Source organism: Carex rostrata, chromosome 1 (assembly GCF_964058835.1).
Source record: "Carex rostrata chromosome 1, lpCarRost1.2, whole genome shotgun sequence".
NCBI classification, from domain to species: Eukaryota; Viridiplantae; Streptophyta; class Magnoliopsida; order Poales; family Cyperaceae; genus Carex; species Carex rostrata.
In genome coordinates this window covers 15249467-15264387 of record NC_135918.1, presented here as the reverse complement: position 1 = coordinate 15264387, position 14921 = coordinate 15249467, and the positions used below count along the sequence as shown (strand labels likewise).

Below are 14921 nucleotides of genomic sequence, written 5' to 3'. Positions count from 1 at the left end.
AATACAATTATTTATCAATTAGTAAATAATTTATTGTAAGAGTCTAGCTACTATGTTCTTAGTTGTGCATATTTAGCTCATGGTCTATGGTTCTAAATCTAACTTGTAAAATATTTATTGCTTTAACAATCTCTCCGTATAACTCAAGGTGTTGGTGGAGATTGTACATATGAACCAGATGTGTTGTGGTAAAAATTAACAGTGAAGATCAACTCAATTCAGACATATGCAATGGGGCCTAACCTTTGGATGGCAGGGGGTTCCGTTTTACTTGTTGTTGTTAATATGATCCATCATGCTGGTTTGACAAATGGAGAAATAAGAAAATAATTTAATTGCAAGAATTGAAGATAGTTGTAAGGAGAAATAATGAAACAGATCACTTAGAAATAATATAATAAAAAATCTTCTCTTCCATAATTTCATACACAAATAATTCTTGACATAATTCATTTTTATGCAAAAATTAATAATCTAATAGATATCATGATTAGAGGAATAAAATATTAATATTTTAGCATGAAAGTAAAATTAACATTTATGAATTTAGAATAAAAGTGAAATAAATTTTTATTTAAAACTTATAATGAACAACAGTTTAACAATTTACAAACGGTCAATGAATCAAACACAAACCTGATCAATTCAGAAAAAGTGAAAGAAAATGTCTTGAGACCTCTACTCCAATATGATTTTCACTTTCTAATTTTTCTGGCCTACCTGTTGTGCTCCTCCGATTCACTTTCCTTTTGTTTTCCCCTCCTCTGATTAACTTTCCTGTTTAGAAATAAGGAAATAATTTAATTATAAGAATTGAAAATAATTGTAAATAAAAATAAGGAAATGGATCGTTAGGAATTTATTCAAATTTAATATGATAAACCATGTAGCAGTTTATGTGACGAGTATATTTTTAACTAAATTTAGATTTCTACATATAAAATAGATGTATTTAATCAAAAGAATACAAATTATGTGATTGGAGGGTTGATATTTAATTTGAAAATTGATCTTTCAATCTCAGCCGTTGACGGATCAGGACAACTACGTGCATAATATAAGAATGGAGATTCATTTATATCTCGGAATTTTAGTTTCATTTTAAATTAATCATATAATTTCTAAACTATCATTTATATCTCGAAATGGCCATTCGGTCTTTGATAATTTGGTTATTTTTACCCCAATTCGGTCACCGTGTATATAGCTTCCTACACAGTTAGCCGCACGAAAAATTGTGAAAAAATGAAAAAAACCTGGAGACTGAATTGCCAATTCGGTCTTTGTGTTTTTGAAAAAAAAACTAATCATGGTTTGCTAGATTTGATTTAATTAATTGTGGTTTATAAAAAAAAAATTCAGCTTGAATTGCCAATTATGGTCGGGAGGCAAAGAGGCGGAATGATGGAAGGTTAAAGAAAAAATAGGTGTTCAGTACTATTCCGTGTGACAATATGTGTGGCGGCTACAATTTTAACTAAATTTATATTTCTACACGTATAAAGGATGCATTTAATAAAAAAAAAGGTAGCTTATTTGACTGGAGGGTTCAGATTCAATCCGAATTTAGATCAATCAATCCCAACCGTTACAGTTTCAGAATAGCCAATTTAATTTAAGATGCATAATATAGAGGAGAGATTGGTAGCTATTTCTTTTAATTTGATAACACTGGAGAAAATCTCACATAACAAAGAAGATATTGCAATAATATTATATGCACGATTAATATTTATCACCACACATACATAGAATACATGAGTATTAATAAAGCGTAAAAACTTTCAAATACAACATATGAAAAAAAGCATCGTGCATTGTTGGACGGAGTTACGGCAAACTAATCTTTAAATATAAAAGGTACTACTAGAAATTACAAATCAGTTGGCTATTCACTTATACTATTCACCACCTCTTGCATTGTTGGACGGAGTGACGGATTATTATTCAAACACTCATATGCAATTTGAATCATTTTGAGAATTTCATTTATGACTTGTCCAGTTGGTGGTTCAATACGTTGGTCAAGGATATCTTGGAGTATGATTTCCTCTTCATTGAAAGACGATAGATTAATCATATCACCAGGGTGCTTTCCCATAAGTAGTTCCAACATGATTACCCCGAAGCTATACACATCACATTTTTCAGTCATCCTCATGGTATAGGCTAGTTCTGTAAAAAGAAAAAAAAAATCAGATTGCAATTATTTCCAGTTTATTTTTTTATACAAATAAGTGATGGAAATTAAAATATGCTAATAGGGTGTTTAAGTATACATAACCTGGTGCTATGTAACCGCAGGTTCCAGCAAGCATGCTCCAATTAGAAGACTCCGGCTTGAGAAATTTAGCAGTGCCAAAATCCGAGATACATGCTGTAAACTCAGAATCGAGTAAGATATTTCTACTAGTTACATCCCGATGTACGATTGGAGGATAGCAATCATGATGCAAATGTGAGAGAGCACATGCAACATCTCTCAATATAACTTTTCTTTTTGCCCAATCCAGATCTATTGCTTCCTCACAATTGAGAATATTATGTAAATCCCTCTTCTCATAATACTTGTATACTAGAAATTTATTTTGTGGTGAGGAACAATAACCAAATAATTTAGCAATGTTGCGGTGTCGAATTTGGGTTATAGTGCTAATTTCTCTATGGAATGCTTCAAGATCTAGTGAGGTTTCACCATATGCTAACTGGATTTTCTTTACAGCTACTGTGAGGTTATCTGGTGCTAAAATCGCTTTGTAAACTCTTGAATGGCCTCCACTTCCAATGCAATATTTCTCATCAAAATTCTCTGTGGCCCTTATAATCTCCTCGTATGCATCTCTTCCATCAAAATTCCACACAGAAAAGGTTTCTCCTCTACTAGGATTGCCAATTTGCTCTGGTTTTGCTTTTCCCTTTTTTGAGTAAACTAGGTAAAGTAGCCCGAGTAAGAAAGATGTTAGTAATGTAGCACAACAAGTTAGTGTTGCAATCAACTTAACCATTCCTAGTCTAGTTGAGTCATTCTTATGTTTAACAAATCCATCACACGAGTGTAAACCTTGAATAGCGCCACAAAGATTTTTGTTGTGTATAAACCATTGTTCTGGGGCTTTATCAAATATCTTTATATCAGGCAATGGACCCTCCAATTGATTGTATGACAAATCCATTGTTAACAAACTTAACATGTTGCCCAATGAAGGTGGAATTTGACCGGTTAGATTGTTGTGAGATAGATTAAAATTTTGCAACATGATTAAGTTCGTTAGTGTTATTGGTATTTCCCCTGTTAAAAAGTTTGAGCTTAGATCTAGAAGGTCCAGTAAGTGCACTAAGTTTCCGAAATGGGAATGAATTTTTCCTATCAAATTGTTACTGCTGAGGTTTAATAATTGAAGATTAATACAATTGCCTAGTTCTTGTGGCACACTAGTCAGTTTATTTGACGATATATCCAGATTTATCAAAGAATGTAACACTCCGAACTCTTTTGGTACATCTCCTACGAAATTGTTGTGGCTTAAATTGAGTTCAATCAATCTTTTTAATCTACCAAGTTGTGCCGGTATTACCCCTGATAGATAATTTGAAGAGATATCAACAATGATCATATTGCTTAGATTTCCTATTGTGCTAGGAATTTCTCCACTGAAAAAGTTTTTTGATATATATAACCCTGTCATATTTGTAAGTCCACCAATTTCAGGAGGGATTGATCCAAAGAGATTATTATCATGAAGATGCATGTAGAGAAGTTGGGTTAAGTTTTCTAAATTAGTTGGCATTTCTCCAATTAGAAAGTTTTCTGCTAGATCTAAGGTTTGCAAATTTCTAAGCTTACCAATTCCAGGAGGGATTGGTCCGGAGAGATTATTATTACCAAGAGCTAACAAGTCAAGATTGGTTAAGTTTCCTACTTTAGTAGGTATTTCACCATTCAGAAAGTTTTCTGATAGATCTAAACCTGTCAAATGTCTGAGTTTACAAATTTCAGGAGGGATCGGTCCGGAGAGGTGGTTACCCACAAGATACATAACTTCAAGACAAGTTAAGTTCTCCAAATTAGTAGGTATTTCTCCACCCAAAGAGTTTCTTTGTAGTGCTAACTCTGTCAAATGTGTAAGTTTACCTATTTCAAGAGGGATCGGTCCGGAGAGCTTATTATCATAAAGAAATAGAATGTCAAGATTGGTTAAATTTTCTAAAGTAGCAGGAATTTCCCCAATTAGAAAGTTTTGTGGTAGGTATAAACTTGTCAAATGTGTAAGTTTACCAACTTCAACAGGGATTGGTCCAGAGAGCATATTACTCCAAAGTGCCAGATTCACAAGATTGGTCAAGTTTTCTAAATTGGTAGGTATTTCTCCGCTCAGAAAGTTTTTTGATAATCTTAAGTGTCTCAAATATGTCAGCTCACCAATTTCAGGAGGGATCGGTCCTGAGAGATTGTTAACCGAAAGATACAAATATTTTATGTTTGTTAAGTTTCCAATGCTTGATGGGATCAAACCACTGAGAACATTAAAAGTTAGATTAAGATATGTGAGTTTTGAGAAGAGACATATTGATGGAGGAATTACTCCACTGAGTTCATTATCACTGAGATCAAAAGTTCTAATGGATGGAAGAGCAGAGAAATTCAGAGCATCTAATTTCCCAACTAGACCCTTATTCGAAAGAGAGATTTTAGTAATGACTTGCCTTCTTTCATTAATGTCACGGCAAGTGATTCCGGTCCAGTTGCATGGGTGGGCACTCATATTCCAAGATGAAAGCGGCTGTTGAGTCTGGAGAGTTGATTTCCAATGAAGAAGAGCTTGTGCTTGAGATGTGAGAGAAGATTGAACCAGAGGGAGTAGATGGAAGGTAAGGAACAAGAGAATGCTCCTCATTGCTAAAATGGTAAATGCTCAATTTATTGCTTTTGATACCTTTCAAGGCATCAGAGCTGGCCCTCTTATAAACTTAGTGGTGAGACAGAGGATAAAGTCGTAGCTAGCAATTAAAATGAATAGAAATTGGAAGTATAGTCCAGTGGACTTGTCGATCTGTTATGTGGTTCGAACAGAGAAGCAGAAGTGCTAGGCATCCAGTTAGAAACCCAAATTACTAAACTTTGTTACAATTAATTGAATGTACTATATTTTACGAATAGGAACTTGGATATATAAAAATAAAAAAATAATACACTTGTGTTACGTACCAGTCGTCTATAAATTAACCATGCTCCATGTTCATTCAGTCAAAAATAAGGTACAGTCACGGCCAGATGGCTAAGGCTGCATTCGGAGGGAATAAAGAAGCCTTCATTTCATAGAAGACTTCATTCGGCGTTTCATTGAATGTGGCCTGAGAGCAACACGTTCGGTGCTGTCCATCAGTTATTTTGTTATCAAATGTTAACCAACACATATAAATAAAAATTAAGATAAAACAGGTAGTGTTAAGTTGACCTATTACTAGTCAGGTCAGACCGGACAAAAAAAGATATGAAAAAAAAATTATTATATGTATAGTCCGATATATCCACCGGATTTAGTGTTATCGAACTCATATATAAACAAACTTAGATAAACAAGTAGGATTATTGAACTACAGTATTTTCTTAAAATAAATTCAGAAATAATTATTTTGAATTAGACATTTTTTTCAAATTAGAAGTTAAATTAATTGCACAAATAATTATTTATTTAAATTAAGGACTAATTATTTTCAAATGACAATTTGATTTGCAAATTATTTGTGAATAATATTCTGAAATATTTGCAAATTGTTTAAAAAAATGGCCGGAGTATAAAAAGATATTTGCCAATTATATTGATTGGAAATTATAATTTCCGTTCTAATTGTAGAAAATCTCTAATTCAAAAGTAATTATTATAACTTTTTACTGTAATTTTGTACCGACTGAGCTATTGTACAATAGCGTCTGGAAAAATAGAAAATATCACAAGAAGTACTGTGCCGCTATATGAATGTAGAAGTTGTTTCATAACATCCTAGGAATGTTCGGAGATTTTTCAATAATGATATCAATTTTTTTAAATGCTACACAAGAAAAATCGGCACACATAAGGACAAAAAATGTGACTATACACAGTCCAAAAAGCTAATAACACACTGTTACTTACACGACCGTATCAGCGAGTATCGTGTATTAATAGGTGGGTACATTGTACACAGTTTCTGAACCATGTCTTTATAGTACTAACATATATAGTTAATACAAATTAACCGTGTCAGGTTTTAAAAAAAAAACGCACTTAAAATGGTGATTTCTACACAATCAATGTAATTGTGTACATTATAAAGGGATAGTGTATGATTTAGAATAGTATGTGATTTCTTTTTTTTATATGATTTATAATTGGCTAGCATCCATATTTGCTAGCCTTAATTCAGGTAATATTTACAACATACAAGAAACAACATTTGAACACACAAAAAACAACATTCATGTAAACAACATACCCGTCCTCTATCAATTAACCATGCTCCATGTACATTCAATCATCATTAACGTAACATTCAGGGCCAGGAGGATAAGATATGGTTTTGGTAGGAAATAATTAAGAAGCCTTTCACTTCATGGAAGACTTCATTCTGGGTGTTTATTTGACTACGGAGAGCAACAGGGCAGACTATTCAAAATGTTAGAAAATTCATTTTGGTTGCCATCACAAATAATATACGGTTAAATGAATTATTCAAAATTATCAAATACGATTTTGTAATTATAAATTACAATAAGAATAATAAGTACAAAATTGTTCTTATCCATGCCGAAAAGTTAGTATTTATATCCTACACTAGTACAAAAAATGGAACCATACACGATCCAAAAAGCTAATGTCACACAGTTACACAATCGTGTTAGCGAGCATCATATATAAATAGATGGGTACATTGTACACAGTTTCCGATCCATGTCTATATAGTACTAACATACACGGATAATAGAAATGAACTGTCACAACTAGAATGAGACACTTTTCGCGAGGATAAAAAAGTAATTTTTTTGCGACGGACTACTCTCATTGTTCAGCTTTCTCTTTTTGCGACAGACGACCGTCATAAATGCGTTTTTTCCCTCACAAAAATTGTCTACTTTGTTGTAGTGTGTGTCAGGTCTCAAAAAAAAGGGCGCTAAAAATAATGATATCTATAGGGCCAAAGTAACCGTGTGCAATAACAACGGTTATATATATACAGTTTCTACAAGGCGTGCATGTATTATTTTGGAAATAATACAAGATTTGTTAACTAGCTAGAACCGTGAAGGATATTTTTTATATATATGATTTATAATTGACACGCATCCATATTTGCTAGCCATTAAACATGCAATTGAAATTACACATCCATAATTTAATAAATATCCAACATCACATCATACAAAAAAAATCAGTCATATATTCATTAAAAATTCAACAAACATGAATATTCAACATTCAATAAATATTCAATATTCAACAAACAGATACAATTCACATCCATAATATACATTATACATACAGTTCACATCTTCAACATTTCATCTAGAGGACCTCTGAGAGGTAATAATTAAAATGAAAAGTCAAAACTTCAACAAATGAAGCTAAGAAGAAAATAAAACCAATAAAGAAAACAGAACCTGACATTCTTGCCTTGTAAACGGTTCCCGTTTCAGGTTCTCCTTTAGACTCCACTGATCAAGAATTGTCATTGGTTTCATCATTCCCTATCATAATTTGCAAAATAAATTCAGATCATGCAACAGACAAACATATATAACCCGCAAGTACATTAAGAAGTTCACACAAACATGTTATTTTTCTCCTTCAACTTTGCATATATATCAGCCTTCGACAACTTTACATTAACCCATGTATACACATCATTATGGAGCAAACAAATTAAAGCCAGTTTATGCATGTAAAGCCAATTTATTCTCTATTAGTTTCATATATATTTTTTTTTCAAGCCTAACTCAAGATAAATCAGAACTTAAAAGTTTACACACAAATTAAAATATTACCCTCTTAATCGGGGTGGTGAGAATAGACTCTGATTCTCTGCCTCCTACCTTGCATCCTTTGTTATGTTTCTCCAAAGGGAGACGAAGACCAAACGTAGAAACACACATACAGAAGGAGGAGGAAATCATTTGTTTTATGTCTTTCACGATTAGTCTTGACCTCCTACTTTGAGTTGTTCTTACTCACGAAAAATCTAGCTAACGAGTTTAAAATGCAAAATGGAACTATGTTGGAAAATTAGTGGTTCTCATAGCGGTGCCGAAACCCTAAAGAGACATTGGCTATATATATGAAATCCTAAAGTGAGAAGTGGAGAGGGAGCTTGAGAGACCAACCGAGGAGTTAAAGAGGGAGAAGATACCAAGGAGCTAAGAGTTATTTACTTAAATGTGGAACGGCGGCGTTGTTCATAATTAAAGACCGGGCAAAATTCGAAGTGGCGCCAAAAAAGTAAAAAGACCTAACTAGTAATCATACACAGTTCAAACCAGTGTTCTAAATAGCGCGCTATAGTAATGCAATAGCAGCGCTATAGCGTTTTCAGACCTTAAACACTACGCTATGGGATAAAAGTGCGCTATTCCAGCTACGACCTCTATAGCGGTAATTGCAATCCGCTATCTACGCTACACGCTACACGCTATAGTGCACGATATGCTACATAGGCTTTTATATAAAGGCCCAAACTAAAAATTTATTTTAAAGATCAATTTTTTCAAGATCCAGATTGATTTTGTTTTTAATAAAAACTGATAGATAGTTTATTCCATGATGCCTATCTTTTTTTTAATAAAAAAAATATAATTTATGCCATAATGCTTAGGATATTTGAATGAAAAAAGATAAATAATTTATGATATTATTAGTGATATTTTGAATAGTAATTTGGACTTTATACTGGTTCAATATGAATATTCTAATTCCTTAATAAATTTTGTGTTACATATTGCTCTATAAGACTTTAGATAAAATTGATAATTAGTAGAAATATGAAATATAATTTTTTCAAACTAAAAACGCTATGTAGGATAGTTTTGGCTATAGCTACACTATTCGCAATAGTTCCTAGCCTTTCCGCAATGATGCAATAATCGCTATTTAAAACCTTTGTTTAAACAAAATAACCGTGTACAGAGAACTTGAAGAAACATCAGTCCTAACAAAACTGTGTATACTTTACAAAAATAGGCACAATAAAATTAAAACCCTAATTCACAGGGGTTTATACATGGTCATTTCTACAAAACCATGTACGCTAATTATTATTATTATTTTTTTTATATTCCTGTTTGCTAGCTAGTAATGAATCATAAAATAAACTTCATAGAAAAGGATCTTGCTACTTTGAATTTGATCAAGATTGTGAAGGTTATTCACAACTTTTCCCAATCGTGGAACCTATCCATGGACATAATTTGTCTCACATCCATGCAAATGTTCCACTGCTAAGAAAAAGTGCGATTAAACCGTCATACTATGATGATTGAATACACAGTTGCTAGTTATTGAATAATATTGATTGCTCCTCTTATCTGTCTGATTGCGGTAGTCGAGTCTTATAGCTCGCCATATTTCCTCTAAGTGCCATCGTGTTAAACCTCGACAAGCAAACAAGATTGCACATGAGGGGTATTGAAGGTGAGGGACAAAGAGTTGAAGTCTCGATCTACCTCAATTAGAGGGTTAAGTGTGAAGAGGCGGTTGAGACATACAATATATTAATTACTACAGAAGTTTTGGTTGAGAGACACAAATGAACCATACATGACTTCTACCAAAAACTATGTTTGGAAACTGAGAAATATTTTACACGATTTTCTCAAGTTAACCGTGTATGAAGTAGTACAAACGTACATGGCTGGATATTATTAAACCGTGTACAAATAATTGTGACTTACGAACATGGTTCAAAACTTTTAGACCATTTTTTTATGTTGGAGCTTTTTTCGGCTAATGCCTCCTCAGACACTGTTAATGTGGAAATATTTGGCATCCGTGTAATATATGTTGTGTATGATCATGTTTTCTGCACTAGTGTTAGCTCCAGATAATTAAATTTCACTGCTGAAATGAGAAAAAAAAAATTCATATCCTATAGGTAATTTTCAAGACCATGTCCATTTTATGATTTTCTTGCAAGTATAATTTCAGTAATTAATTAATCTTTAGTAACTACGGGTCTTTTTTGGCAACGGCCTGAGGTCACTGAATTATAGGGTCTTCAATGACATTGGATGATCTCTGATAATCTTAACTGTTAATTCATGCATGATGACTCCTCAATTTTAAATCACCCAGTTACGCAAGAATTAATAAATAAATAATGACATGACTTAAAAATGCCCGGAAATATTAATACCAATTTGCTCTGAATCACACTTACAATATAATACAGAGTGCTATTTATAGGAAAGAAGGCAATATAGCCCTTCAATTATTTAGGTATTAAACATAATAAGGAAAATATTAAAGCAAATATTATGTAGCAGTTAAGTAGCTTATGTTGTAAATGGAGCAATTAATCTTCAGCCAAATAAAGAGATTTGTATCTTTGGATATAATCTGAAAATTTCCAAGTAGCTTTTGATGTGTCAAGATGTTCATCTCCCGGTTGTTGTTTTGCTTAGCTATTTTGAACACACCCCTTCAAGTCGGAATCGCATAGATCAATAAAACTTAACTTGCGTAATATAGCTTGAACATTTGATGTATCTAATGCCTTTCTAAAGATATCCGCTAATTGTATCCTTGGTGTTTATGTAATTGATCCTTTGTGAAGATATCGTATAGATTAATAGAACCGAACTTCGTTTTTCAAAATTCCAACAGAAATGCTTAATTGAAATATTGTGCCCAGATTTTAGAAGTTCCTATTTTATGAATAGGGACCTGGATATAAAATAAATAGTGTACTGGTATTACCTACGTGTCTTCTAGGAATTAACCATGCTCCAGGTACATTCAATCATCATTAACGTAACATTCAGGGCCTGGAGGATAAGGTGGTGTTTGGTGGGAAATAAGAAGGCTTCCATTTTCATCGAAGACTTCATTGGGGGTGTCATTGAACTGTGGAGAGCAACACGGCTGACTATTCAAAATGTTAGAAAATTCATCTTGGTTGCCAGTTACAACTAATATACGGTTAAATAAATGATTTATAATTATCAAATACGATTTTGTACAAGAATAATAAGTTCAAAATTGTTCTTATCCATACCGAAAAGTTAGTATTTTTTGCTTAGCAGATAATTAAATTCCATCGCTGCTTGCTTTATTAGTATATATATTCATCATAGTTGATGAACTAAGAAAAACAATTATTGGTATTATTGCACTAGCTAATTAATCCTTAGCAACTACGGGTCTTTTTTTACAACATCGTGAGGTCACTGAATTGTAGGCTTTCTTCAATGGCATTGGATGATCTCTAATAATCTTAACCGTTAATTCATGATCTGATGATTCGGTGACTCCTCAATTTTTAAATCTCCCAGTTAAGCAAGAATAAATAAATAATTTTTCATCAGACATGACCTAAAAAAGTCCATAAATATTAATACCAATTTGGTATTGCACTAATTCCTCAAAATTGATGAATTCATTTTCAAAAATTCCAGCTGCATGCTGTTTTAAGCAAAGACAACAAAAAAAATTAATGACTGAACCCTCAATTTTACACTAAAGCACAAAAGAAACCAACTAAGAAATAATGACTAGATAAGTCAACAAAAAAATAGTATGAATAATTTCCTGCAACTTAATTGATTGGTGCCTTGAAAGTTGAAACCACAACAGTACAAAAGTATGTTGAAATAGACTTAGGAAGATAGAAAGATGGAAGTCTGATTCCAATCGAATTGATGGGCAGAGCATGCATTTAGGAACTTAATTGGCAATAGATGGAAGGAAATCACAAACTTGTTCTCTTGTGATTTGATGAAGACAGATAAAATCCCTACAATTAGTGTATGACAGAATTAATAACTATGAAAAGAAAATGAGTGAGACTATGGTACTTTGCAATACACGGATCGTTCCGTGCATTGGATTCATATCCCCATTTTGAAAGTCCAAATAGTCGATCCGAACAGCTCAATATTATTATCATATGAAAATATACTTGGAGACCAAATTTTATATTTTTTGGAATTTTTTTGCTATTTTCGGATGGTCTATAATTTTTAGATCAAGTGATTTTCTAATTGTCTCAAAAAATAATAAAAAAATTAAAAAATATAAAATTTGGTCTCCAATAAGTATATTTTCATATGATAACGTTGAGCAGCTCGTATCAACTATTTGGACTTTAAAAATGAAGATATGAATACAATGCACAAAACAATTTGTGCATTGCAAAGTACAATAGCAGTATTAGAGTACTAACATAACTAGTAGAGCTAATTAATTAAGGAAGCTAATATGAGTACCCGCGCTACAGTACCCGCACCTAAACTGCCATAACTGTTTGTGGGGACCAAATTCCCATAACTGCACTTCAGATCTGTAACTTTTTTTTTAATATTAATAGTCAGTTCTTGAAGTACGTAGTCCAAAGAACACAAGTATTTATATCTATATAGTAAACAATGTAAATGACAAATTAATTATTTTTAAATAATTGTACCCGCACTTTTTTTTGAAATTTATGATGTCGTACTCGCACCTAAACTGCCATAATTATTTGTGGGGACCGCAACTGTTCCAAATCTGTAACTTTATTTTAAAATATTTTTAGTCAAATCTTGAAGTATATAGTTCAAAGAACACCAGTATTTATATCTATATAGTAAACAATGTAAATGATAAATTAATTATTTTTAAATAATCGTATCCGCACCTTTTTTTGAAATTTCTAACGTCGTACTCGCACCTAAACTGCCATAATTGCTTGTGGGGACCGCAATCGTTCCAGATCTATAACTTTTTTTTTTAATAGTAATAGTCAAATCTTGAAGTATATAGTTCAAAGAACACAAGTATTTATATCTATATAGTAAACAATGTTGTAATTTTTACATAACTGCTTGTGGGGACCTAAACTGTTATAATGTTGTAATCAGATCCCTCATCTTTTTACATATGACACTGAAAGTATTAATATCTAAGTATTGAAAGTATTTATATCTATGCACTGAAGTATTTATTTTTATGGGGTCAACTATTTTTGTTTATAAATATTGACGCGGAATTAGTGCCGAGATTTGAAAGGGTGCTTCTAGAATTTTAGAATAATAATTAGTTGAGACTATATAATATCTTTCAAGAATAATAATTAGTGGACACAATATAATTAGTGGGGACTATAATACATTATTCCTCTAAATGCGTGTACTGTAGCGCGGGTACATAAATGATTATTCATTAATTAATACAACAGCATTAATAAAGCTCCAACCTGATAAACAACAGTATTATATGAGATTCAATTCTAAATTTGAAGACTTACGTAGAAAAAAGTTACATATAGATAATCAAATATAACAGCCTTTAAATTCGATTAGACGATCCTAATAAATTGGTGGAAAGCAAGAGAAATAAACGGCTGGATACTTTGAGCAACGATGGGACGGTTAAGATAAATGGGCTTTATTGGGCCGGATCATACAGTCCGAAAAATATAGTACTTTCCGATATAACATCTCTAATGAAATAATGGAAACCCAGTCTGATCCGCAGTACGAATGGACTTTATTGGGTATATTTGGACACTGTACGAATGGGCTTTATTGGGCCTTCTTCTGTAATAGCATCTATATTGAAAGAATGGAACCGTCTGATCCGCAGTATCATCATGTGCCTGAGATTTTCTGAAAGGTGTTTCATCATGTGCCTGAGAGATTACAAAAAGTGTCATCTTAATATTGCAGATGTATAGAATTCCCTGGAGATCATCATGTCTTATATCACTCCTCCATCACGCCGGAGACCTCATTTGAGCTCTGTTGATCCCTCTGCATAACAGGAAACCCAAGAGCATATTTATAACTAAGATTATTCATGATATCAGCAATTATGCCAGTAACTTTAACAACCTCTTTTTCCATTATGACATTATTTAACGAGTACATGCCATTATAACATTATTTACCACTAATAAGTACTGAACCCTCCATTTTATACTAAATAAAGCGCAAAAGAAGCCAACTAAAAAATAATGATTAGATAAGCCTTCAAAAGCCCCCAGAATAGTATAAATCATTTCCCGAAACTTGATTGAGGCCTTCATACCAAAACAGTACAAAAGTATATGGAAACTGAATCAAAAAGAGGAAAAGACAAAAATACACACTAGTCTGATGTCAAACGAACATGATAGGTAGAGCATCATCCATTTACGAACTCCGCAATAGATGGAAGAAAATCACCAACGTGTTCTGTTGTCATTGATGAAGATAGCTAAGCGTCCCTACAATAAATGGAAGGAAATTACATTAGTAATTAACCGTATTTCTAGGTGTTTGACAATTTTATTTTGGGAAAATTGGTTATTTGTCACTCCAAAACTTTGAAATTTGAAAATTGCTACTCTAAACTTTGAAATTGTAAAAATGCTACTATAAACTTGGTTAATTCTTAATTTTGCCATTTATACTGTATTCTTATACTATTTTTATTAAAAATTAATTGCAAAAATACTGTTTTGGTATACGTATTTATGTATTTCTGATTATACCCTTCTGATTCAATTAATGCACCTGTTTATGCATCGCCTTGTCCTTCATTCCTTCAATTACAATCGCGCCTCTCCTCCAGACATTCGACCACGAAGTACATTCGATTACCATCGCGCCTCCTCCTCCTCCTCCACTGAGATTGAACAATAAAACCCCAATTCTTTCTTGTTTGCAATTCGACCATTGCCTCCTCCTCCAGACATCGCGCTACCTAGAGGCAAAA

The 14921-nt window shown here is 32.6% G+C and overlaps 1 protein-coding gene and 1 long non-coding RNA gene across 2 annotated transcripts in view; one reads left to right on the top strand and one right to left on the bottom strand.

The window, feature by feature from the left end:
* LOC144560615 (uncharacterized) overlaps window positions 1-14921 on the top strand; it is a 73214-nt gene that overhangs the window by 54791 nt on the left and 3502 nt on the right. The window lies entirely within an intron of this gene.
* Window positions 1749-4988, bottom strand: LOC144560543 (uncharacterized). The gene is made up of 2 exons (XM_078309771.1): window positions 2285-4988; window positions 1749-2175 (listed from the first exon to the last, which is right to left on the bottom strand). Exons 1-2 carry the CDS (start codon window positions 4893-4895, stop codon window positions 1889-1891), a joined length of 2898 nt encoding a protein of 965 aa, XP_078165897.1. The 5' UTR covers window positions 4896-4988; the 3' UTR covers window positions 1749-1888.

Coding starts and splice junctions, on each gene's coding strand:
- LOC144560543 (XM_078309771.1), bottom strand. CDS start 4,895: ATGAGGAGCATTCTCTTGTTCCTTACCTTCCATCTACTCCCTCTGGTT. Junction 2,176..2,284: donor CTGCGGTTACATAGCACCAG/GTTATGTATACT, acceptor TTCTTTTTACAG/AACTAGCCTATACCATGAGG.